General features: G+C 36.0%; 2 protein-coding genes across 2 annotated transcripts; both read left to right on the top strand.

Annotated features, from left to right (window-relative positions):
- Positions 1-8,792: 8,792 nt before the first annotated feature.
- On the top strand, positions 8,793-9,719 carry LOC123252701 (olfactory receptor 5B2-like). Its single transcript, XM_044681961.1, has one exon. It carries the CDS (start codon positions 8,793-8,795, stop codon positions 9,717-9,719), a length of 927 nt encoding a protein of 308 aa, XP_044537896.1.
- An 11,876-nt stretch (positions 9,720-21,595) lies between these two features.
- LOC123252700 (olfactory receptor 5B12-like) lies at positions 21,596-22,525 on the top strand. The gene has a single exon (XM_044681960.1). The coding sequence runs from the start codon at positions 21,596-21,598 to the stop codon at positions 22,523-22,525; it is 930 nt and encodes a 309-aa protein (XP_044537895.1).
- The last annotated feature ends 2,978 nt before the right edge of the window (positions 22,526-25,503 follow it).

Below are 25,503 nucleotides of genomic sequence, written 5' to 3'. Positions count from 1 at the left end.
ACAGTTCATTAGTGTCCAAATTTTCCCATATTCCCTCCAATATTTATCATTTTCCTTTTTTGTCATATTGGCTAATCTGATAGGTGTGAGGTGGAACCTTAGAATTATTTAATTTGCATTTCTCTAATCAAGAATAATCTAAAGCATTTTTTCAGTTGACTGAAAATTGCCTTGGAAATGAATAATTTCTTTGAAAAATGGTTTCAGGTGGATAGAGCACCAAGCCTGGACCTGGGAGGAGCTGGGTTTATATTAGGCCTCAGACATTTTCTCTCTGTGACATACGGGGGAAATCACTTAGGCCCATCCCATTTGCCTAGCACTTGCCCTTCTATCTTAGAGTTAATTCTAGGACAGAAGGTAAGGACTTTTTCAAAAATAGAATCGGCATGTATCAAGTATGCCAAACATCAATAACATCATAAAGAAATAAATAAATTCATTGTGTTTTAATGGAAAGAAAAAAGCTTTGTTATTGATGTGGAAGTCAGTTAGCTGTTTATAAAGAGTCAGATAATATTTAGTCTTTAGAATAAAAATCAGATTTAGTACAAAACAACAAGAAATTAGAATTATGAGAAAAATAACACATTTAAAGTTGAATTATTTTAAAATAAAAGTTAAAAATAGAAAATGTAGAACAGAAATTATATAGACTGTAAAAATTTCATCAAGAAATTTTAATTAAGAATTAGTTAAACTTATGCAAAATAATTTCTATAGCAAGGACACCAAATAGGCCAGAAAGAATGTAAATCAGTAAACATCTGGATTACATATAAAATGGAAAATATGGCTTCCATAGGCAATAGTGAGGTAGAATAGAAACTCTTGTAAAATTGTACAAAGACAAGAAATAATTGTAAAACAGTATTTTAAAAATATATGTATATTTAAAATTATATTGAAATTATATTTAAAACTGTATCTTTATAAATTTCACTGGAAGGTGAAACCCATTTAAGGGAAACTTGGCAAAATATCCAATTAAGCAAAATCTTCTCAAGGATATTCAAGCATCAAAATGGAAGAATTAAAAAAAAATAGAATAAATTTACAAAAAAATTATAACCTACTTTTTCTCTACCAAGGGCAAAGGGACTGTCATATTTGGATCCTAAAATCAGTCATTAATATACTTATAGGAAAGTTATGAATGGCACTAAAGAGAATAAACATAAAGTTAAAAATGGTTTGGAATATATGCATATATTACACACACATATGCACAGTGAAACAGAGGATATAGAGTAAGGGGAAGGGAGAGACAGACAGACAGACAGACAGAGGAAAAAAGAAAGAGAGAGAGAGAGACAGAGAGAGACAGAGAGACAGAGAGACAGAGAGACAGAGATTGTTTTGGTGGCACTTTATTATCCATTCCTTTTAGGAATTCACATTATGTCCATTTCTTTTTGAAATTATTTTTTTAGGAACTTTTTCCATATATTCTGCTCAAATTTCCCACTTTCCATCTCCCAACCATTTATTGTTCCCACGTTCTTACCTTTAGGACAAAAGAGAACATACCCAATCACTTCCACGTGATGTTCCTTCAAATTCTTAAAGTCAGTTATCTTGTACCCCCATGAATCTACTTTTCCCCTTGGACTAAACCTCTCTTGCCACTTCTCTCAATACTTATTTAGCATGATTAAACAGCTATTTATGATCCTTACCACATTCTGTACATGTATCTCGGTTTATCCATGTTCTCCCTAAAATGTGGTTGCCAAAATTAAATATAACATTGTAGATGTGATCTGATCCAGGCAGAAAATAGTGAAACTTTTACCAAATTCATTTTCAGAATTATAACTTTCCTAATAGAATCTAAAAGAGTATTAATTTTTGGAGGGGATTCAAGTGATATAGTATATATAAAATAAACTGCAAACCTTAAAGGCTTCTATAAATACCATCTATTATTATTATTATTACTTTTGTCTGCCACAATTCACTTTTTTTTTTTAAACCCTTGTACTTCGGTGTATTGTCTCATAGGTGGAAGATTGGTAAGGGTGGGCAATGGGGGTCAAGTGACTTGCCCAGGGTCACACAGCTGGGAAGTGGCTGAGGCCGGGTTTGAACCTAGGACCTCCTGTCTCTAGGCCTGACTCTCACTCCACTGAGCTACCCAGCTGCCCCCCACAATTCACTTTTGACTTATTTTGACATGGTAATCCACTGAGCCCCTAAGATCTTTTTCAGATAATCTGGTAACCATCCTGGTCTTTTTCTCTCCCCTCCTCCATTTTGCATGTTCAGAGTTGATTTTTTTGAACACATGTATGAAACAATCTTATCTTCTTCACATCTGAATTTTATTTATTGTGGTCAAGATTGAAATATTATTTGATCATGATCCTATCACTCAAAATTCTGGCCATTCTATCAACTTGTGTATTATCTGCAAGTTTCATGAGCATGACATCTAAACCTTTTCCCCAAGTCATTACCAATTGAGTTCAACAAACTTTTAAAATACCTAATTTCATTTAAGTACCTAGCTACCTGAAAGAGACAGAGGTTAAATGTCTCACCCAAAGTCACACAACTAGAAAATGGCTGGACTTGGGCTGGGCTTGAACTCAGGTCTTCCTGGTGCCAGATTCAGCTACACTAAGGAATACAAAGACAGAGATTGAAAAACAGCTGATTCCTTCAAGGAGCTGTTATTTTTATAACAGTAAATAGCAAAAGACTGAAGACAATTCCTTGGGACACTGTCAAAGACCACCTACCAAAAGGACATCAAGTTAATAAGTCCTACCCAATGGGTAGCCATTTAACCAGTCTGTGGCATAGGCTATATTTATCTATCTTGTCCACAAAAGCACCATGCTTTATTAAAATGTTTGCAATTGATATGTAAATCTTATGTGTACATGTCCTTCAAGAATATAATTACTGGGGACAGCTGGGTAGGTCAGTGGATTAAGAGCCAGGCCTAGAGACAAGAGGTCCTAGGTTCAAATCTGGCCTCAGATACTTCCAAGCTGTGTCATCCTGGGCAAGTCACTTGACCCCCATTGCCTAGCCTTTACCACTCTTCTGCCTAGGAGCCAATACACAGTATTGACTCCAAGACGGAAAGTAAGGGTTTTAAAAAAAAGAATATAATTACTAATGATAATAGCTTAAAGTAAGGTAGCAAGTGAGGGGACACCTTGAAAACAAAGTTCATGCAAAACTAAGAAGTGACAGAAGAAGTGATTAACTTTTTTTTAGAATATGTATATTCCATGGGGACTCTCTTCATAATAGTGCTGTGAAATAGGTAATAAAAATAGTATATCTCTGTTCTACAAATTTAGAAACTGAGAATCAGAGAGGTTATTTTATTTGTCAAAATTTTCATTGCTAATACTAGTTAGACCTATGAGGAAGGCAGGAGGTTTTATTTATTTAATTTATATTTATTAAGTTCCTACTATATGCTGGGAATAGCTATCCCAGCTACCTGAAAGAGACAGAGGTTAAATGTCTTGCCCAAAGTCACACAACTAAAAAATGTACTGGGCTGGACTTGAACTCAGGTCTTCCTGATTCCAGATTTAGCTCTATGTCCAACCCACATGAGCTAAGTCCAAATTTAGTGCTTGTTTCCCTACACCATACTGTCTCACATGCAGTATCATATTAGATACACACTATACTTCAAGGTAATCAAGACCAAGATTATTATCCTTAAACTCATGAAAAAACTGAGGCTTGGATCAGGTAAGTGACTTCCCCAAAGTCATACAGCTAAGAGGCTGTAGAAATTGGGCTTGAAGCTATTTCTCCTGACTCCTACACTCAGTGCCCCTTTCATTAAATTTGATAACAAGAACATAGTAATGGTAAATTCAGCCATGAAAAAAAAATGGTCTCCCTGGGCAATCAGAGTTCGGTCCCTACAGTCAAAAAAAAATTTAATGACTTGTTTTGTACATAAGCAGGCTGAGCAGTTACCAAGTGTCTTCAAGGGGGCATGGTCTTCAAAGAGATGCTGTGCTACTATATCTGTATAAAGCCCATTGCTAATCCTTCCTTTCACTACTGATATCTAAAAGTATTTAGGAGGTCCTATTGCCTTAGAAGGAACCTGAGGCAAGATTGCCCTGAATCATTTACTCATTCAATTGGTTTCCATTTTTCTCATTCTGTGACTGCACGGGAGGGAAGGTCACAAACTCTGCTGCCCTCCATAAGCAGCAGTGACTAGGGTTCATCTCTCCGGATCCAAGGCACTTCGAACATTTAGCACTAAGGAGTAAGGAAGACTTTTTCTAATAGTATCACCTTTTTTTTTTTATTCTTGGTACTACTTCAAACCTAAGAGTTCTGTGAGAAGGTCCTTGACCATCTCTACCCAACCCATCTCCAAGAGCCAGGTAGGCTATCAGAAATCTCATCCCATACTTGGTTCCTTGTCTGGAGGCAATTTGACATAGTGGTTACTACACTGAATTTGAAGTCAGAAAGACCATAGTAGATGGAACAGCTATACTCGGCATCAAAAAGACAAGAATTTACATCTTGCCTCATATTTATTGGCTGTGTCTCTAGGCAAGTCACTCACCTCCATCTGCCTTGATTTCTTTATCTGAAAAATGGATATAACAATAACACTTATCTCCCCCAATTTTTCTGAGGATCAAATGAGACAATATTTGAAATGGGCTCATCATAAGCACACCACTTCTAAGCATGTTTCTTAATCTATAAAACTGAAATAATACTACCTTAATTATGCATTTGTTTTAGAGATCTAAGTCTTTTGCAAAATTGCAAGGCTACATGAATGACAGTTATTAGCCTAGATCATTGATGGGAAAACTATGGCCTACAGGCCAGATGCAGCCCCCTGAAATGTTCTATCCCACCCTGCAACATTATTCCTAATCTGATGAATACAATGAGTAGGATTCAATACAATGGAACTTTGAAAGAGTTGCTTTAGAAACAGACTGACAGATGAGCATTTCCTTTTCTTTGGCCCCCCCTTTAAAAAGTTTGCCCATCACTGGCCTAGATGACACTTGAAGTTTTTCAAGCTTGGGGGGTCTTCAGGAATTGAAGAAACATTGGAGGATTGAAAAGCTGAATGGAGCTGTTTACAGTTTGTAAAGCCTTAATAAACAATCACAGGTTAATTATGGTCATATTGAGTATAGACACATTACATTCTGGATGCAATAACACGAACAATAAGAATTGAGTAATAATTTGCTTTTATTTAAGAATTGAAAAGCACTTTATATTCATTTTCTCATTTGAGCATCCAAAGCCCTTGTAAGATAATGATAACAGATTGTACATAAGGTGATAATGAGAAAGACTCAATGGAATTCCTCTATAGGTGGATAGTAGTCTCCTAATCAACCCTTTTTATGATTACTTAGCCAGCTATAAGTCTACCTTACTGAAAACTAATGAATATTTCTCAATTTTGTCTGCAAGGACAGATTGACTTCATCCATTGTTTGGGAAAATACCAGATCTTGGCATTTCCAGGATCTTTTTAATTTAGGGACCTTTTCAAAAAGGAAAATGCAGTGTGTTTGTTATGACATTCGTAGTAAGCCTATACTGGTTCCTAATGTCCAACTCTACTTTTTAAGTGCTCATAAAACAAGAGTTTAACAATCCACTCTACAATTCCCTTGGGAACTAGGTGATACAATGATTGAATGTTGCAGTCAGGAAGACCTGGACTTGAATTGTGTATCAGATACTTACGATCTGTGTGATCCTGGATAAGTCACTTAACCTCTCTTGGGCTCAAGCTCTGTATCTGTAAAATGGGGATTATTATACCATCTACTTAGAGGTTGTGGTAAGGATTAAATGAGATATAATATAACTTTGAAAACCTTGAGTACTATCTAAATGCTAGCTATTACTATTATTTTCTTGGGGAAAGTCATCAAAATTTAATTGTCTTCATTTACTGGAATCTACTTTTCTCCCCATCTTTGAAAAATGTTTTCCCTTGTACTCTGCTAACAGACTACAGAGTAGACTAAAGTGAAAGAAGACTTATTCCAAATTTCCATGAGGATATAAGGAAATATCTATTCATTATATAGTTCCTTTCCTTATTTAAAGATGCTATTGCTAATATTTTCTATGTGTACAACTGTAGTTGCAAAGTCTGTCAGCCATTCCCAAATAGAATTTTTAAAACTGATTCTGATCTTTCAATCCTGGTCCAAACAAGACCAATTTATAAGAGTCAAGTGAAGATCTTCAAAATAATTAACAAACAGTACTTTCCTCAAAAAAAATAGTGCTGAAAAGATTCAAATTGGGAGTGGGGTGTGGGATGATTCTCAAATGATGTTTTTGACTGACATTCAGGAAACCAAGATTCATCTGGGCCTTAGTTCAATCTTTTTCATAAAACTGAGAAGTCAGAGGAAGTGGAGAGACAAAGAAATATTTGACATAACTCAATAAGTCAGCTGGAAGGAAAATCAGAGATTTTGTGTCAAAATAGCAGAAGACCCCTTTGGGAGTCTACCTTTGAGCCCAATCTCTACTAGGAGTGATGAATGACCTGTGATTCAATGCAATATAAGATCCCTGCCAAGAAACAGAATACCGAATAAAGAATCACAGGCATCAGGTTTTTCTTTCCACAGAGGGTCCTATCATGTCCCCACACTGTAAGGAGGAAGTTAAACCCTGGATCATGAGTTCCTGAATCCTTCATCTAAAGATTGACCCTCTGGGGGTGGTGAGTCAAAACTTAGTTGGAAGCAGTGCAGATTTTCTTGGACTTCTAAACTTGCCTATGACAGGAGCAGGAGTAGGGAAGTGAGTAGACTGAAAAGCTGAGGGCATCTTCCTAAAAACTTCTCTGTACATTATAATGGACTGGCTTGGATCTAAAGATAATAATTCTAGCTAGCATTTATATATCACTTTAGAGTTTACAAAGTATGTTAGTTGTATTATCTCATTTGGTCCTCACAATGACCCTGTTAGGTAGGGTTATCACCAAGATTATCCCCTTTTTACAGATGAGGAAACTGAGGCAAATAGAAGTTAAGTGACTTGGTCAGAGTCACATAGTTTATGAATCAGAGGTATGATTTGAATTGAAACCTTCCTGATTTCAAGTCAATCCCTATCTAATGTACTACCTGAAAATACCTTCAGGCTTGAAGCTCTACAATAGATATTAGATATGCATTGTTTGTGCCTTTTATTGATTCATTGTGAGAAGGTTCTGCATAGAGGATCCAAGCATGCTTTTCTATTGACACTGGGGATGAACTGCATTATGCCAGTCACTTGACTATGGATCAGTGAACTATAACAGAACTAGGAACATGCAGGATTTTTAGTGAGTGAAGGTTGAAAGATTTATTTCTTGGGTATATCCACACCAACCACACTCTTTAAATAAACTAGTTAAGGTATCTAATGAACTTAGGGATGGAAGGCCACCCCATCTTGAAGAACCATTGGACAACTTTGTATTCCGTCATCAAAGCTCCTTAGTGGGATGGATGACAAAAGCGTGAGGGAGCAGGAAATTTCTCAGTTACTGATTTTTTTTTTCCATCAGTAGAATCAAGTTAGTAGAGAGAAATAACATATGGTTGTTAAATTTATTTATCTATTTAATGTTGTGGTACTCCACTAAGATCTAAACTCTGGGTTCAGAGAGGATTAGCTCATCTGGTATGAGGGCTTGCCAAACCCTTTTCATCAGGCTATGGTGTCCACTTTTACCTAACTCTCATCTGGGTCTCTGAAAAGCTGTAGCATGGGTAGCAGCCACATCCCAGGAAAACCATCTCAGCCAGGCCAACTGAACCAGGTTGAGGGTAACTGACAGGCTCCAAACAAGTCATGAGTTACAGTGATGTCTATCCCATGTATGTAAAGAATTCCCCTGGAAGAACGGGTGGATGAGAACTTTTTTTTTTCCTAATGTCCATGAAGATGGCTGAAGAAGGCACTATGGAGTACATCCTGGACCATCCCCAGTCATACTGATTTTTGTCTTGCTACTAAACTTTAATCACTCTGGAAAAGAGAATGAGACTGATCACTCTACAGAGATTCTTCCATACTTCAATTTAATTTATACAAAACATCACCCCATGATGTCATTGGTCCTCTTATAAAACTAAGGACAAATAAAATGTTCTGTGAAGACAAGGAATATTTCTTCTTAATCTTCAGATACTCTTTTTAATGCAGAGCTTTGCACATAGTAGGCATTTAAATAATGTTATTACATTGAAAATAATTGCATTAAATTCAAATTACTGGAAATTTAGCAACATTAATTCTGTGATTTTGTGGACACGGTGGACACTTAGTACTTTTGACTTAATCCTTTCTTTCTGATGCCTTTTAACCCTTTCTTCTCCCTTCTTTTCTCTCCCTTTTCTTTTTAATCCAATTTGGTAAACAGAATCTCGATAAAATTGAAGCATAGTCATAAGTATAGCTTCATTTCCCCATTCTCTCTACCACTACAGACTTTGCATGTATAAATTTCACAATGGAACAAGGAGTCACCAAACATAAGTTTTTGAAATAGCACTTGAAATTAATTTCTGTTGCAGGTTACAAAAAGCTGAAAAGCAGTAGAGGAGGACCATTCTCCCAAGAGGAATCAGTTAATTGGTAGGTTCCAGAGTAACTACCATAAACTTCCACTTCAATTTTCCTAGTCCCTCACTTGTCAAATGAGATTCCCCTCTCCACCCATCTGGAGAAATTTAATGTCCTGAATTCATTTGATTATTTCTCTTGAAACAGGTAAATGATTCTGTTCCTAAATGGCATTAATGGAGAACAACTCAGAGGTAAAGGAATTCATCCTTGTGGGATTAACAGATGTTCCCAAGCTTCAGATCCCCCTCTCCATAATGTTCACCATCATCTATCTCATAACCCTAGTGGGGAACCTAGGCATGGTAATCTTGATCTCCTGGGATTCCCATCTCCACACACCCATGTATTTTTTCCTCAGTAACCTCTCTCTGGTGGATTTTGGCTACTCTTCAGCTATTACTCCTAAAGTGGTGGCTGGGTTCCTCAAAGGGGACAAAATTATCTCCTACAATGGATGTGCTGCACAAATGTTTTTCTTTGCAGCCTTTGCCACTATTGAAAGTTATCTCTTGGCTGCTATGGCCTATGATCGTCATGCAGCTGTGTGTAATCCTCTGCATTACACCACCACTATGACACCTAATGTGTGTCTGGGTCTGGCCATTGGTTCCTATGTCTGTGGCTTCCTGCAGTCTTGTATCCACACTGGATGTACCTTCAGACTGTCCTTCTGTAGCTCCAATGTGGTACATCATTTTTTCTGTGACATTCCTGCACTCCTGGCTCTCTCTTGCTCTGATATACACACCAATGAAATGGTCCTCCTCATACTTGCAGGAGTCAATGTATTTTTTGCCCTCTTGGTTATCTTAACTTCCTATTTGTTTATTTTCATTGCTATCCTAAGAATCCGCTCCTCTGAAGGCCGACAGAAAGCATTCTCCACCTGTGTTTCCCATCTCTCTGCAGTTTCCATATTCTATGGGACAATCATCTTCATGTACCTACAGCCCAGCTCCAGCCATTCCATGGACACAGACAAAATGGCATCTGTTTTCTACACCATGGTAATTCCTATGCTAAACCCTCTGGTCTATAGCCTGAGGAACAAAGACGTCAAGAATGCTTTCTGGAAAGCTATTAGATGGTAAACTCATTAGACTTAACATTTCAACTGGAAAGAAAATGCACTATGAATCTTTTTTCTTCAGACTTCAATCTCCATAATTGAAGATATTTTGGAAGTTCATAGGGGATCAGTTTTACCTTTTCCAGATGCAATATAGTGTAGTAGAAAGAGACTTAAAAAATGAAACCAGAAAAAAAAAAGGAATTTTGATCCTGACATTGACACTTGCCAACTGTCACAATTCATTTGAACAATACACCTATAGATCATCAACTATAGCCCTTTTTCCATCCTCCCTCAGCTAAGTCTTTATCCTTATCCCCATATTCCTTAAAATTCCCAAGTTCCAAGTATTTGTTACCAACTCCTTCCTTTGTGCCCTCTGGAATATCTGTTCCATAGGCAACAAATTTCCTTTATCTTAATTTACCCCATTTCTTATTCCTTGCATCTTTTAGCTACTCCTGAAGCCTGGCTTTTCCCTTTGACTCCCTCACCACCCTTTCCAATAATGGCTGCACTTTCACTTATTCTCCTCAGTTCCCTAGTCAAAGCAGAATAGTTGGAAGACATATTCCTTACTGATACTTCCAGATTCTTCTCCCCATCTCCATTACTCAGTAAGTTCTGCTCCTTTTAGGTTCATGTTACTCATTTATATCACTTAATCAAATGCCAGTAGCTACTGTCTGTTGATCTCATGTCCATTCCCCTTCCTTCCTCTATAAGTTAACATTGTTATGTTTGGGAAGCTGTAAGAGGTCAGGGGTCTATGGCAATCAGGTCTCACTAATTTTTTAGTTTATAAAGAGGACACACACGTGTGCACATGCTAACAGTCTTGACTGAAGGGAGGGTCAGGATCTTGCTGAGTGCTCCTTTACTTCCCCCCACTCCCACCAAGCAGTTAGAAAATCAGTTACAAAATGGAGGTTGATCTGTTATCTTCTGGGATCAGTCAGGAAACTAGGAAGGACAAAACTCCTAAAGATGATAACTTTCTCTAAACTATTTCCCCACAGGTTTGAGTAGGAGAGAATAAGAGAAACTTGATGTCTTTGAATTTTTAAGGCACAGAGGAAAGGTCTTACTTTTGACCTACAAGGCAGGAGGAACTCAGCTTGAGGAAGTTGTGAGTATTTCCCTAAATATAGCCAGACACTGCTTCCAGTTGATTAAAGGTTTAATGATACAAGGGGAAGGGAAGGAAGGGAGATCAAATAAGGATAGATGAGGTCTGGGAGGCCCTAAAACTCTTATGTCCAAGCAGCCCCTCCCCCCAAAGGGGAAAGGTATCTTGATTTGCTAGTCAGCTTTCTAAGCCTATAAATAATCTTCTCCTATGTCTAGATAACTAAATAGAGATAACTGTGATGTTGATTGAAGGGTAAATCAAGGTAAAGCAGGTTGGCAGCTAGGAACTAAAATGACTTTGTTCAGATTCAAGCCTCTAGCCCCCAAGAGCAATCAGGACCAGCAAACAGAGTGACCTGCTTATTCCAAACCCAGGAACCAACTGCCTTAAACTGCCCCCTCCCTCAGAGTTCTTGGGGGGCCCTCTGGAATTCTGAGCTGTGGCTTGACCCCCTCTCTTGCAACTGGAATTCCACTCTGCCATTTCAATCTCATAACATACATAGTGATCCTTTATTATATATTCTAACTATTCTTCTCAACCGATTCATTTCCCATTCCTTAATCTTGTGATCCTTCAAAAATATACCACTTCTAGGGGCAGCTGGGTAGCTCAGTGGAGTGAGAGTCAGGTCTAGAGACAGGAGGTCCTAGGTTCAAACCTGGCCTCAGCCACTTCCCAGCTGTGTGACCCTGGGCAAGTCACTTGACCCCCATTGCCCACCCTTACCAATCTTCCACCTATGAGACAATGCACCGAAGTACAAGGGTTTAAAAAAAATATACCACTTCCACATTTAAAAATGCTCATTCCCTTTACATGAGCACAATCTATTTGTTTTCCACCTCTCTCTTTGCCCCTTCCCTTAGCAAATTATGCTCTTCACCCACAACATCATTTAATCCCTCAATCTCTCAGATTTCAACCAGGCCTGCACTCCCCTCTTCTCCACATCTTGACCCACTGGTGAACCAGTTCAACTCTATGCTGTTCTCTTGAGTCTCTAATTCACTTATCATATTGCAATCTTCCAAGCCTCTGTCTTGGATTGCTCCTGCCATTTGATACATATGCTGCCATTTGATACTATTATATGCATACTGCTGACCAAAGATGTAGAAAATCTATCAATTCTTTTGATTACCATCCAAAGAATCTGCTCTTCTGAAAGTTGACAGAAAGCATTCTTTACCTATATTTCCTATCTTCTTGCAAATTCCATATTCTATGGAACAATCAACAATATATTTATATTATACTAATTGGGTCCTCACTGCTGCTAGAGAACCCTACTATTCATCCCTTGTTAACTCACTATCCCTTTCTCCATAGTGGCTCTTTCAGAAACACCTACTTGATTTTTCCATCCCACTAAGTACAGTTTTATATCTCTTCTTCCATGTCTGGTTAAATCCTTTGAAAATGTCACCTGTAATAGATTCCCACACTTACTCTCTTCCCATTATCTTCTTCTTACATTCATGTGTACCCCTTATCATTCCCACACAACCAATCACACCAAATTTACTCATGAACTCTTAGTTGTAAAATATAGTGGCATTTTCTCAATTTGAATTCTCCTTAACTTCTCCCTAGCTGTTGAAACTATTGATCATCATCTTCTCTTTTCTCTAGGTTTTCAGGATGCCATTTTCTCCTAGGTCTGCTTCAACCTATATTATGACTCCTTTTTCAGTTAATTTTGTACCCTAGCCATAGGTGTCAAACTGAGTTCTCTCCTGGGCCCTCTTTTCTTCTTCTTCTATACTATTTCACTTAAACAGATCTCATCAGTTCCTATGGACTTAACTACCATATCTATGCTGAAGAGTTAAATTATTAGTCATTTATTACTTAATTAGTTAAATAATTTTAAAAATTAAATAAATTAAAGATTAAATCAATCTATCCTTCCCTAACCTATCTGCTGACCTTCAATTTCACATTTCCAATTACCTTTCATACCCTTCGAACTGGATGTCCAAGAGACATATTAACCTCAACATGTCCAAAATTGAACTCATTATCTTCCCCCCTAAACAATCTCCCACCTCCTACCTTCCCTACTACTCTAGAAAGCAACACCACATTCCCAGTTCCTCAAGTTCACAACCTAGGAGTCATCTATAACTGTTCACAGCTCTCTCCCCCAATATCCAGTCATTGCTAAGGCTTCTCAATTTTAACTTGAGAGCATCTCTCAAATATGTTATTTATCTCCTCTGACACTAACCTCCATTCTTATATAATCTCTTATCACACCTGAATTATTGCTATAGGCTACTGGTAGATGTGCTCTTTCTCCCTTCTCCAGTCCATTCTCCATTCAGCCACCAAAGTGGCTAAAGTACAAATATTGTTTTGTTTTGTTATAAACCTGTACCTTCCAATTTAGCATCAATACTATGTGTTGGTTTTAAGACAGAGGATCAATAAAGGCTATGCAATGGGATTTAAGTGATTTGCCTAATTAATTTTTTAGTTGAAAAAATGAAAAAAAAATCTTAAACAACCCAGGATAAGAAAATTAAATAAAACAAAGCATAAAGGAGCTCCTAAGGGGAAAAAAATCACATGCATTTACAACTGAATTTAACCAACTATTTAAAGAGCAATTAATAACCATGTTATACAAGTTATTCTCAAAGACTGAGGATTAACTCCACAAAACTTGTTTCATGAGACAAAAAATGATCCTAATATCTGCTCAAAGCAATAATCAAACCAAGAAAAAGATAAGCTAATATCACTAATGGATGTTGACATAAAAATTTATTAATATATTTCAGAAATAATCCACTATGGTTAAATGAGAGATTTATACTAAGGAAAGTTCAGTACTAGAAGATGATTGTATAATTCCTCTTATGTTTTTAGAAAAACCTTACACTAAAAGGGTCAAACAAAAGGCCTATAGATTGCTTGTGACCCAGAACAAGCCTGAGTACTCCCCTCATCAGATTAAAAGGTAATTGAGAAATATTTAACAATATCTGTACTGTGGGTGACTACATGACTCTGGATAAAAAGCCAGCCTATAGATGGGAGGTCTTGAGTTCAAATCTGAATTCAATTTTAACTTGAAAGCATCTCTCAAATATGCTATTTCTCTCCTTCAAGAAATGAATTATTAAATGGGTAGATAGAATGGGGATGATACTCAATGATGGCTAACAATGAGAGGAACACAACTTGTTTGGGGTCAGACCAATAGTATCTGAAAAGAGATACCCTTGAATCCTTCAGGGATTCAGCTAGCCTGACTCCATGAGAAGGAAGTATAGTTATTACAAATATAACACATGGAACTGTTAAAAATTAGAAGGAAAAGAAGTCCCTTGCTTTTCATAGCCATGTCTAGGGGCAATTTTTAAATTAAATTTTAGTTGAAAAAATGTATTTCCTTTTCCTCCTACCTCACTGTAAAAACAAAGAAAAATCAAACCCATAAAATAAATATGCAAAACCAAGCAAAACAATTTTTCAATTTGCAATAACATACAGATATACCTATATGCAAACACATATAGATGTTTATATGAACATATACATATATAATGAATATATAATTTATTTGTCAAAATGTTGGTGGGTTTCTGGAATCATATTGGGTCATTGTATTGCTTAGGCTTCTTAAATCTTTCAGAGGAGTTTATTTTTAAAATACATGGAATAGCACAGTTCCTGTTACAAAATACATATTTCATAAATGATTTTTGACTTGTCAAAATAGAAATTGTTCTCTAGGTACTATTCACTTAATTCTGTATCAGTTCATACAAATCTTCCTAGGTTTTTCTTAAACCATCTTATGTAAGAGTCATTAACCAAATGAGGAATCATAAAAGAGACAAAAGAGCACTCGATGTTTTTCCAATTATTTAGATCTACTTTTAATTGTGTGGAAAGGGTTTTGTAGTTGTATAATTCCTGTGTTTGTCCTGGCAGATAGATTCCTAAGTATTTCATATTGTCTAGGGTGATTTTAAATGGAATTTCCCTTTCTAACTTCCTGCTGTCATGTGTTGGAAATATATAGAAATGCTGATGATTTATGTGCATTTATTTTATATCCTGAAACTTTGCTAAAGTTATTGATTGTTTCCACTAATTTTTTAGTTGATTCTCTAGGATTTTTTAAGTAGACCATCATATCATCTGCAAAGAGTGATAGCTTGGTGTCCTCATTGCTTATTTTAATACCTTAAATTTATTTTTCTTCTCTAATTGTTACTGCTAATGTTTCCAGTACAATGTTAAATAATAGAGATGACAATGGGCATCCTTGTTTTACTCGTGATCCTATTGGGAATGCTTCTAATTTATCTCCATTGCAGATGATGTTTGTTGATGGTTTTAGATATATACCATTTATTATTTTTAGGAAAGGCCCTTCTTTTCCTATACTTTCTAGTGTTTTCAGTAGGAATAGGTGTTGTATTTTGTCAAAGGCTTTTTCAGCATCTATTGAGATAATCATGTGATTTTTGCTGGTTTGCTTGTTGATATGGTCAATTATGTGAATGGTTTCCCTAATTTTGAACCATCCTTGCATTCCAGGTATAAATCCTACCTGATCATAATGAATAACCCTTGTAATCACTTGCTGGAGTCTTTTTGCTAGTATTCTGTTTCTGAGATTAGATTTGAACTCAGGTCTTTCTGATTCTACATACATAACTCTATCTACAATGTCACCTGGTCACCTCTAAAAAATAATGATACATGAATAGAATGATTGATGGAAATGTTATAAAAGAAAATTATTTCTAATGAACTTGTTTTGTTCAACTACATATTTTTACAATGTATTTTATTTTTCTTGCTTTCTTAATGTATGGAAGGGAATGTTGGAGGGAAATAATTCAAGGCTGAAGATAAAATAAAATTGAATTAAAAAAATTATCAATATGAAAGATTTAGTGAAGCATAGGAAGAAAAATTAAATGATGCTGAATATTGTCTATTTTGTAGGTAATTAATTTTTTGTTTAACTGAAATTCAATTTCCCTGGAATGAAACCATGTGTAGAAGATTATGATAATTCTTCATTAAGTCCCATTCAGTCTAATTTAAGAAAGTATTAACTGTTTTGACTCAAATTAAACATTTATGAAATCACTTTGTTAAAATGTAATTCTTGGAAGGTACGATATAAATGTCACATTATTATACTTATTTTATTGGATGCTATATCACATTCTTGATCATCAATGAGATTATAGTCCATTAAAACCAGAGGTCTTTTTCAGACAGTTTTCTGTAGGTCCCTTCATGATGTTGTATACATGGAGTAGATTATTTTTAGTCAAGTGAAATTTTATATTTATCCTTTGAAAATCACATATTAGTAAATATATCCTATCATTCCAGTCTCCTGAGAAGGTTTTAAGTCCTTTTTCTGTCACTTAGCATTTTAATGTCTCTCTTAACTCTTTGATAACTTTAGATTTTATATATGTCATCTCCGATACTCTCCAAGGATACACTGCTGCATTCCAATTCTATTCCATTCAATAAGTATTTCTCAAGAGTGTATATTACGGATAAAGCACTATGCTAGTGAGTGTTGATACAAAGAAAGGAATAAAAATTCATACCTGTTTTCAACTCTTTGTGACCTCATTTGACATTTTCTTGACAAAGATACTGGGATGGTTTGCTATTTCCTTCTCTAGCTCATTTTACAAATAAGGAAACTGAAGCAAGCTAGGTTAAGTGATTTGTCCTGGGTCACACAGCTAGGAAGTGTCTGAGGCCAGATTTAATCTCAAGAAAAAAAAGTCTTCCTAATTCCAAGCCCATTGCTCTGTCCAGTGTACCAACAAAATGCCTATTTCCCACCAACCTGCCCATTAGAATTGTCAAATATTACAAAAAAATAGAATCATCAGGCACACCTCTGGAGACCACTTTCCAAGTGGACATCAAATGAAGATTACCTTTTTTGTCTCTGCCCATGTAACTAGTTCTGAATTAATGTGAGTGTACTTGTTTCGCCTACATCTCTTATGGAATTATCTTGTTCTACCCGTCATTAGGTTGATATGTTTGTGTGTCCAGAAGGGACATTCCTATTGACTAAACTGGATAGATAAGGTGAAGGTTTGGGACAGTTAGCTAGTGTAGGGAGTTCAGGAGAGAATAGATTAGTAATAGCGTAATGAAAAGAAGCATTCATGTATTTATAATTATCTATACTTTTCAAGTAGCTTTCTTATAATGGCTTTGTTCAGTTTGGGGGATAATAATAATAATAATTATTATTTTTTTACAAATGAGCAAATTGATTCTTAGAGTTGGAATGAGTGGCCTAAAGTCATGCAGAGAGCAAAAACTAAGAATTAGGACTCTATGACGTTCTACTCAAAGCTCAGTTCTTTATACTTCACCTCACTCTCTCTTCACATTCAATTTTACTTTATCATCATCACAGATATTGAGATCAAACAAGGGAATAATTATTATTATCTCTATTTTATACATTAATAAACTGACACTTGGATCAGCTTGTTGACTTTCCCAAAGTCATAACCCTAGGATGTAGTAAAGGCAAGACTAGAAGCCAGATCCTCATTCCTGTGCCCTGGCTTCTCTTCTATTCTACCTCTCTATTAATGAGTTCAGATTAACAAAAGTAATCACAGCATAATCATGTCCCTAGGAAATCAGAATTTGGTCCCTGTGGTCAGAACAGAGTTTAATGAGTTGCTTTGTTCATGTGTTAGCTGTGGAGTTGCCAGATGTCTTGAAGAAAGTTTGATCTCCTAAGAGCTTCTGTTCTCTCAGGACTGTATAAAGCCCATCTCTTTTCCCCATCTGCCAAGAGAGGTTCTATGAGGGCTCATCTTTGTGGGACTCACCTGAGGCAGGAATTCTTTGAGTTACTGACTCATTCATTTGGTTTCAAATGTTCATCTTGACATGCATCAAGTGGGAAGACCCACTGATAGTTCTGCAGCAGCCATGGCCATAGAGAGACTTCTCTTGATCTAGAAACCTTTGAACTCTTAGCACTAGACCATAGGGAACAAACAATCCCTTGCTTGGTTAATATTGCATTAAGACTTCAAATGCAAGATGTGTATGTGAAATTGGTTGGCTATCAATCTCTTCTGGAGACCCACTAACATTTCTTTGGAGTAAGGTAGATTCTGAGAAATCTATTTCAAGACTCCAGAATTTATCAAGAGGATAACAACAACATGGTAAAATGGATAGAGTGTTGGACTTTGAATTGGAAAGAGCTCTATTCAAATCCTATTTCTCTCTTACACTTATTAGCTGCATAGCCATTCATAGGTAAGTTACTTTGGCTCAGCCTACATTTACTCATTTCTAATATGGAAATAATATAACCTGAATATTCTTGACAAGGATTTTGTAAGCTCAAATGAAGTTGTGTAGCTTGCCAGCTTTTGAAAGCCAATTGTTAATTACTCCACTGAGGCTTTTCAAGGTGAATGAAGCTGTAGTAGGAGTGATGCCTGTTTTCAGTCTCATTAAGGCAGAAGATGTGTGATTTGACTTCCTTGCCCTCAGAGGTATAAAAAGTCCAGCCTAACAGGGAGATAGTATCAGTAGTTTTAGTAGAAGTTCTAATGCTCTGCTGGGATGACTTTCTGACAACTTGAACAATTAATTTCTACGATGTATATGAAGGCAGAAGGAAATAACTATTTCATCTGAATATCTGTCTTTTTAGTATTGGAACTTTCATCCTTTCCATCCTTTGTCAATTATAAAGTCATTTTTAAATTTCATTTTATGATCCAGGAGTGTCTCATTGAAACTCCAAGCCTCAATCACTGGGCTGGCCTGAGTTTGGCCTGACTCAGAATAATCCGATAGTAGGAGAAGGAGTCTTTTGAATTATAAGAGAGGGAACAGAGTAATCCAATGATGATAACTTAAAAAAACAATTGTCAAACATTGATTGAAGACATGTTCTGTGCAGAGTTAAACAGTGGGGGAGATATGAAATTTCATTAAGATATGGTCCTTCTCAGTGGTAATAGCTCATATTTACGTGGAGTCTTACACACATTATTTCATTTAAGCCTCACAAAGAAGCATTGCAGTTATCGTTATCTTCATTTTACATATGATAAAATGGAAATGAAATGAATTTACATAGCATTCCCCGCGTCATTGAGTCAATAAATATGTAAGACAGAATTTGATCCCAAATCATTCTGATTCTAAATCAGAATTCCATCTGGAGAGAAGAAGAGCTGAATTCAAGTGGGGCTTTATACCTTTATTTAGCCATGTGACCCTATGCAAATCACTTAACCTTTCATCATCAGTTTATCTATCTGTAAAAGGAAAATAATAATATAATCTACCTAAAATATAAAGGATAAAATGAATCAAAACTTATAAATCTCCTTTCAAATCTTAGAGTGCTATGTGAATAATAGTTATTATATATTATTACATAGATATATTATATGTAATAATAGGTAATAAAATAATATGTAATAATATTATATGTAATATCTTATTATATATCTTCTAAACCATGAAGCCTTGGTTAATTTATAGTCTGGGACATCCTTTGTCTTTTTCCTTTTCAGACTATTCATCCATTATCACAGACAACCTCCCAGGCTATATTGTTTTCTATAACTCTAATTCTACAGCATGTGGAATTTTGCAACCTTAACTCTCTTAAACTGTGTGACTTAGGAACTGTCAGTATCCTTATATGTAACTATCCTTTCTATATATATGAGGAGATAGGGCCCCCAAGAGATTAATTAACCTACCCTAAATTCAACAATTCAATTTGATAGAATAAGCATTTATTAAACACCTGGCCAGTTTTATTTGATAGATAATCATTTATTAAACACCTGATACTGGGTCAAGCATGAAGGATAAAAGATGAGAATAAAACAATTTCTGCCCCCAGAACCTACATTCTGCTTTACTGAAGGTAAACAACACATACACAGATAAGAAACTAAGACTATCTTTGCATAATTTATGGCCCTGAACTCTAGGTTCATATAGCAGGGTCAGTGTTAGAGATCTGACCCTAAGACATCATATCCTCTTTCTTTGCCTTGTTGCCTCCATCTAAATTTAATTAAGAAAAGCCCTTAGAATAAAACTTAGATATAGCTCATATCTGTTTCCCTAAAAACAGGTTATAAGGTCCTGAAATGGGTATGATATAGTTTTCAATTCACTCCCAGAAAAAAAAAATGCAACATAGACTGCATAGACTGCACAAGAATTCAGTAACTTAAAACTACACTAAGACTTTTGGGATAGTATATGACAGAAAGATACAGATTCCTCTGGGGCTTCAGGGAAATCTTTCTGTTATTCCAGTGAATCTGGTAAATACAAATCACATAGCAAATTAGTGGTGGCCAAGGCAGGATTATAAGAGATAGATTAAGTCTAAAATTGATATTTTTATTTTTTCTTAGAGGTGGTATGACTTGGTAGTTAGAATGCTGAAACAAAAGTCAGAAACATCTGGGTTGAGTGTGGTATAGTAGAAAGAGCTGGCTTTCTGGTCAAGTGATCTGGGTTCAAATCCTGTCAATGAATCTTGTTTCTTAAGTAATAGTGGGCAAGTCACAACATCCCTGGAATATCCATGCTGCTCTCTAAGCCTGTCTAGTCCCACTAAAAGACAGTATGCTCCTGTAGTAATAATATTTTGTAACTCAGATCAAGTTTTAATAGATCAAATATTTGTATCCCACTTATATATTCCATTCAAGTCCAATGCTAATCCTTCATTAGAGTGTTCAGTTGGTCTAAGAATTTGAAAGTGGAAAAAAACTCTTGCAAATTATTTTAAGTTTCTGATATTTCCTTACAAAGGACTTTAGATCTTTTGTCCAAAGTTTAGCTTAGTTTAGTGCTTAGATGATCTTCATCAGCAGGTTGCCCAACAAAAGATATGTTTTTTTTTCTCCTTTTGAGTTGGGAAAATTGCCTATGAAATGAGCCAATGGAGAAGATGAAATTCAATTATTTGATCTCATTTTAATTTCACAGTAATGGTGGAATGTTTGGAAAGTAGGGCAGAAAATGCTAATGTTAATCAAATTTAAAACTATAATATTTGTTATTGAGGATTAAATGATTTCTTTGATTTCCAGAACTATTAAAATAGAACAGATCTTTTCATGTCTGACCACTTCAAACACTTTCATTGGCATCATCTCTAAAATAAAATATAAGCTTTTCAGACTGGATTTTAAGCATCCCCATAGTCTGGCTTCCATCTGCTTTCCTAGTCTTATTTCATATTTATTTCCTTCATACTCTCAATGATTCTCACTGCTTGAGTGACAATGGGAAAGTCAAAATATCCCTGGGGCCTTAAAATATTCAATCTGTGCTGACCTCTGAGGACTTTTCTGATTCTCCTAGTTACTAAAGCTCTCTCAGTCTTGAAATTACTAAATTATGTTTTATGTCATCTGGATTTACTGATCCATAAACATGTTGTTTCCCCAATAAAAACCAAGTTCCTTAAAGTTATTAATTATTTCATTGGTAGATGGGGGACACCCATTCAAAAGGAATCAGGAATCATTGACTTTATGGACTTCACAATAATTTCTACAATGACCATGTAGACCCTCTTGGTCCTTCAAGCCCTCTTGTACTTTTCACACTAGATTTGTCTCTGGTCATAGTTTATATATGGGAGTCCTTCATTGTGCTAAGTTAATTCTTTTGATAGTTTCTCTCTTATTGTAGGTGACTGATGAAAGCACTAAGAGGCACGAATGGAGAATGGCTCAGAGGTAAATGAGTTTATTCTTGGAGGATTAACAGATGCCCCAGAGCTTCAGGTTCCCCTCTTTATAATGTTCACCATCATCTACCTTATCACCCTAGTGGGGAATCTGGGAATGGTAGCTCTTATTTCCTGGGACTCCCATCTCCATACTCCCATGTACTTTTTTCTCAGTAACCTTTCTCTAGTAGACTTTGGCTACTCCTCAGCTGTGACTCCTAAAGTGATGGCTGGATTCTTTACAAGGAACAAAGTCATCTCCTACAATGGATGTGCTGCACAGATGTTTTTCTTCATGGCCTTTGCTTCAGCAGAAAGCTACCTTCTAGCTGTAATGGCTTATGATCGCCAAGAAGCTGTCTGTAAACCCCTCCATTACACCACCACCATGACATCAAGTATGTGTGCTGCTCTGGCCATTGGTTCCTATGTCTGTGGATTCTTGCAGTCTTGCATCCACACAAGCTGCACATTCAGCCTGTCTTTCTGTGGTTCCAATGTGATTCATCACTTTTTCTGTGACATTCCCCCCCTCCTGGCTCTCTCCTGCTCTGATATCCATCTTAATGAGCTGGTGGTCTTTTTATTAGGGGGGATCACTATCTTTTTTATCCTCTTGGTCATCTTGACTTCCTATCTGTTCATTTTCATTACCATCCTGAGAATACGCTCTGCTGAAGGCCGGTGGAAAGCCTTCTCTACCTGTGCCTCCCACCTCACAACTGTTTCCATATTTTTTGGGACAATCATCTTCATGTACTTACAACCCAGTTCTAGTCATTCCATGGACACAGACAAAATGGCATCTGTTTTCTACACCATGATTATTCCCATGTTGAACCCTCTAGTTTATAGCCTGAGGAATAAAGATGTTAAGAATGCTTTCAAGAAAGCAACCGGGTTGCAAAGCATTCATTGAGCTTATTCTTAGGGAGAAAATGCCATCTAAATCTTCTTGCTCCATCTAAATCTTCTAGGCTCCAAGTCAGGCTATTTTCTTAAGTACTGTGCTTAAGTTCTGCCTTTTTTCAAGATAGCATTGTACTCTGGAGTGAATCCTGCACTTAAAGTCAAAGAGCCTTGGATTTGAATACTTCAGTTCTGATACTTCCAAGCTTTTATTGTGATACTCAAAAAATCCCTGATGCTAAATTGCAGAGACCAATATTAGGTAGTTTAGAGGTTTGGGATGGTGATGCAACCCACTTCCGTCATTTTTATTTTTTGACCCAGAGATTTAACTTCACTGGTATAGGAAATCCTCAGTGAGAAAATCCTACCAATGGAGAAAAGCACCTACTCTACAACATAAAGTATTCTTTTGGCCACTGAGAGTTTAGATGACTCCTTCAGAAATCCTTAGTTTATACACATCTGAAGGGAAACTTCAATTCATATCTTCTTGACTGAGATGAGTTATTCATCCAAAAAGCCATGGCAGTTTCTAAGATACAGGTGGCTTCCAATGTAATGGCTGCTGGAGACTCAGAAAGGCAAGTTTTTAGCCTTAGAGGTATTGCTCACTCCTCCAACAAATCTATAAAACAGAAGTTATCTCTGTTTCTGTCTTTATCTCATCTGTCTCTTGCTCTCTAGGCCTATCTCTCCATCTGTTTCTGTATTTTTGTGTCTCTGTTTTGATCTCTTTCTGTCTTTCTTTGTCACTTTCTAACTGTATCTCTGCCTCTCTGTCTCTGTCTCTAAATATCTCTTTTCATCTCTTTCTGTCCCTATGCCCCTTTCTCCGTCTATATCTGTCTCTGTCTCATATATTTTTTGAGTAACTCTATTTAGATTTCTTTCTACCTTCAAAAGACAATGACTTCTGATCAAGACTTGGATTCAAAGTATGTGAAGGGAAATCTGTGCTCATTTATACTTAAAGCTATCCTTACCCACAAGTAACAACAATAATTTGCCATAAAAGCACATGAGTCCATGTCCAAGGGGATTTCTGGCACTTCATATTCTTGGTGGCCTTCCTTTGGGTTTCCTTTGAAGACCACAAGCAAAAGATCAGTGAATTAATGATTCTCCATGTAGGCTCCAAAGTTGATAGCATCTGAGGCAATGGAAAATTTTGTATAGAATGGCAAGGAAGAAATAGACATATGGTTGCCCCTTCAGGCCAAGTTTAGGAGTTCCAAATTCTAGAATTTAAGAGATAGATCTCTTAGAAGAAAAATGGATTTCTTGATGTACTGAGCTTCTTGGAGAAAGATTGGAGTCACCGATGTACTTTCTCTACTATTCTTCCTAGAAAGCAAAATCTATTGCTCCTTTTGGTTAAAAAAATCTTTTCTTCATGGCCCCTATGCAGTTTGCTAATTATGGAGCAAATAGAGTTACTCAAAAAGGACAGGTAGGATAGGAAGTCAATGCTTGTTCAGCCACCTATAAAGGATGTTTATCATAAAGGTGATTCTAAGCCAGTGGGTAGTATTAATAATCTAGAAGGGACTATGCATTTGGGACCAAACGATTTTATTCAAATGTGGCTAAATATCCTCAAATGTTGACATAAAAACAGTTCCTATCTAGTAGAGCTAAACTAGTTAAGTGATTTATGTTTTCTTTGTTCATGTGATTGTTTTACATCTCTTACATTTTCTGTGGAGTGAAAATAAAACTGCCTTGTGTTCAATTGATACTTTGAGGGAGTGTAAAATGGGGAGCCTTTTCTTCTATTTAGGGAACACTAAGAAATTAGTTGAAATTTAAGATATTAGTAGATTTGCCATTTAGGAACAATGAACCAAAGAGAGAAAGTGGCCCTCTTGGAGGTTATCTCTGGGGTTTGTCTCCATTTTATGTGAAAACAGAATATTGGGGGGGGGGGAAGAACAGGGTTGAGATTTAGACAATAAAAAATAGTAAAATGCAGAAAAGATTCTATCCAACATATTGACTTCACAGAGACCCAGAGATAAAATAGGTATATGGTGTGTTCTTACCTACTTAGTTCCATGAATAATAATGAGGTTTTGGAAAAAAGGTCATAAAAAGTCCCAGCCATACTTTACTTCATTCCCTACTCTCCAACCTTGTCTTCTTCACCACCACCATATACCTTCTCACCCTGGAGAAAATTCAAAATTTCCTTTTCTTCTACTCATTTCTGGAAATATAGACAAATAAATTCTGCTACAATTCAACTATAATAAATTCTGCTTCTGAATGAAATATCAATCTACTTCTTTATCACCCATTAGCCACCTCTGGCCATGATCCTGCTTTGCATATTGCATTCTCTCATCCAAATAGAATCTCCTATATAAATTCGTAAAGCATTTTTGGAAAATGATTTGGAATTATACCTCAAAACTTACCTAACTGTGAATACTCTTTGACCTTACAATACTAAAGACTACAAAGAAAGGAAATGGTCTTATATGTACAAAAATATAGCAACTCTTTCTGTTGTGTCAAAGGACAACTAACTATGGGAGTATCAATTAAGTGGAAAATACTTACATAAATTATAATTTATGAATATAATGGAACACAATTATACTAAAAAATGAGATCTGGAAAGACATATATTGACTGAGATAGAGTGAAATGACTAGAATCAGAACAATTTATACTATAAAGTCAATCTTGTAATAATGTATAATTTTGGAACATTTAAGAACACTAATCAATCACTCTTTCAAAGGTCTGATGACAAAGATTACTGCCTACCTCCTGACAAAGAGGTGAAATACTAATATGAAAAATAAGATGTATATTTAGAAATGATAAATATGGAAAATTGTCTTGGTTGACTATACTTATGTGTTTGTTCAAAGGATTTTGTTTTTCTTTTTTTCCCAATGGGAGAGGTGATGGTGAAAATACTTAATTTAATTTAATAATTACTAAAATTTAATTTTAAAAAAGAACAAACTTTTTAAG

This window comes from Gracilinanus agilis, chromosome 6, assembly GCF_016433145.1.
Source record: "Gracilinanus agilis isolate LMUSP501 chromosome 6, AgileGrace, whole genome shotgun sequence".
NCBI lineage: Eukaryota > Metazoa > Chordata > Mammalia > Didelphimorphia > Didelphidae > Gracilinanus > Gracilinanus agilis.
This window is presented reverse-complemented; position numbering and strand designations above follow the sequence as displayed.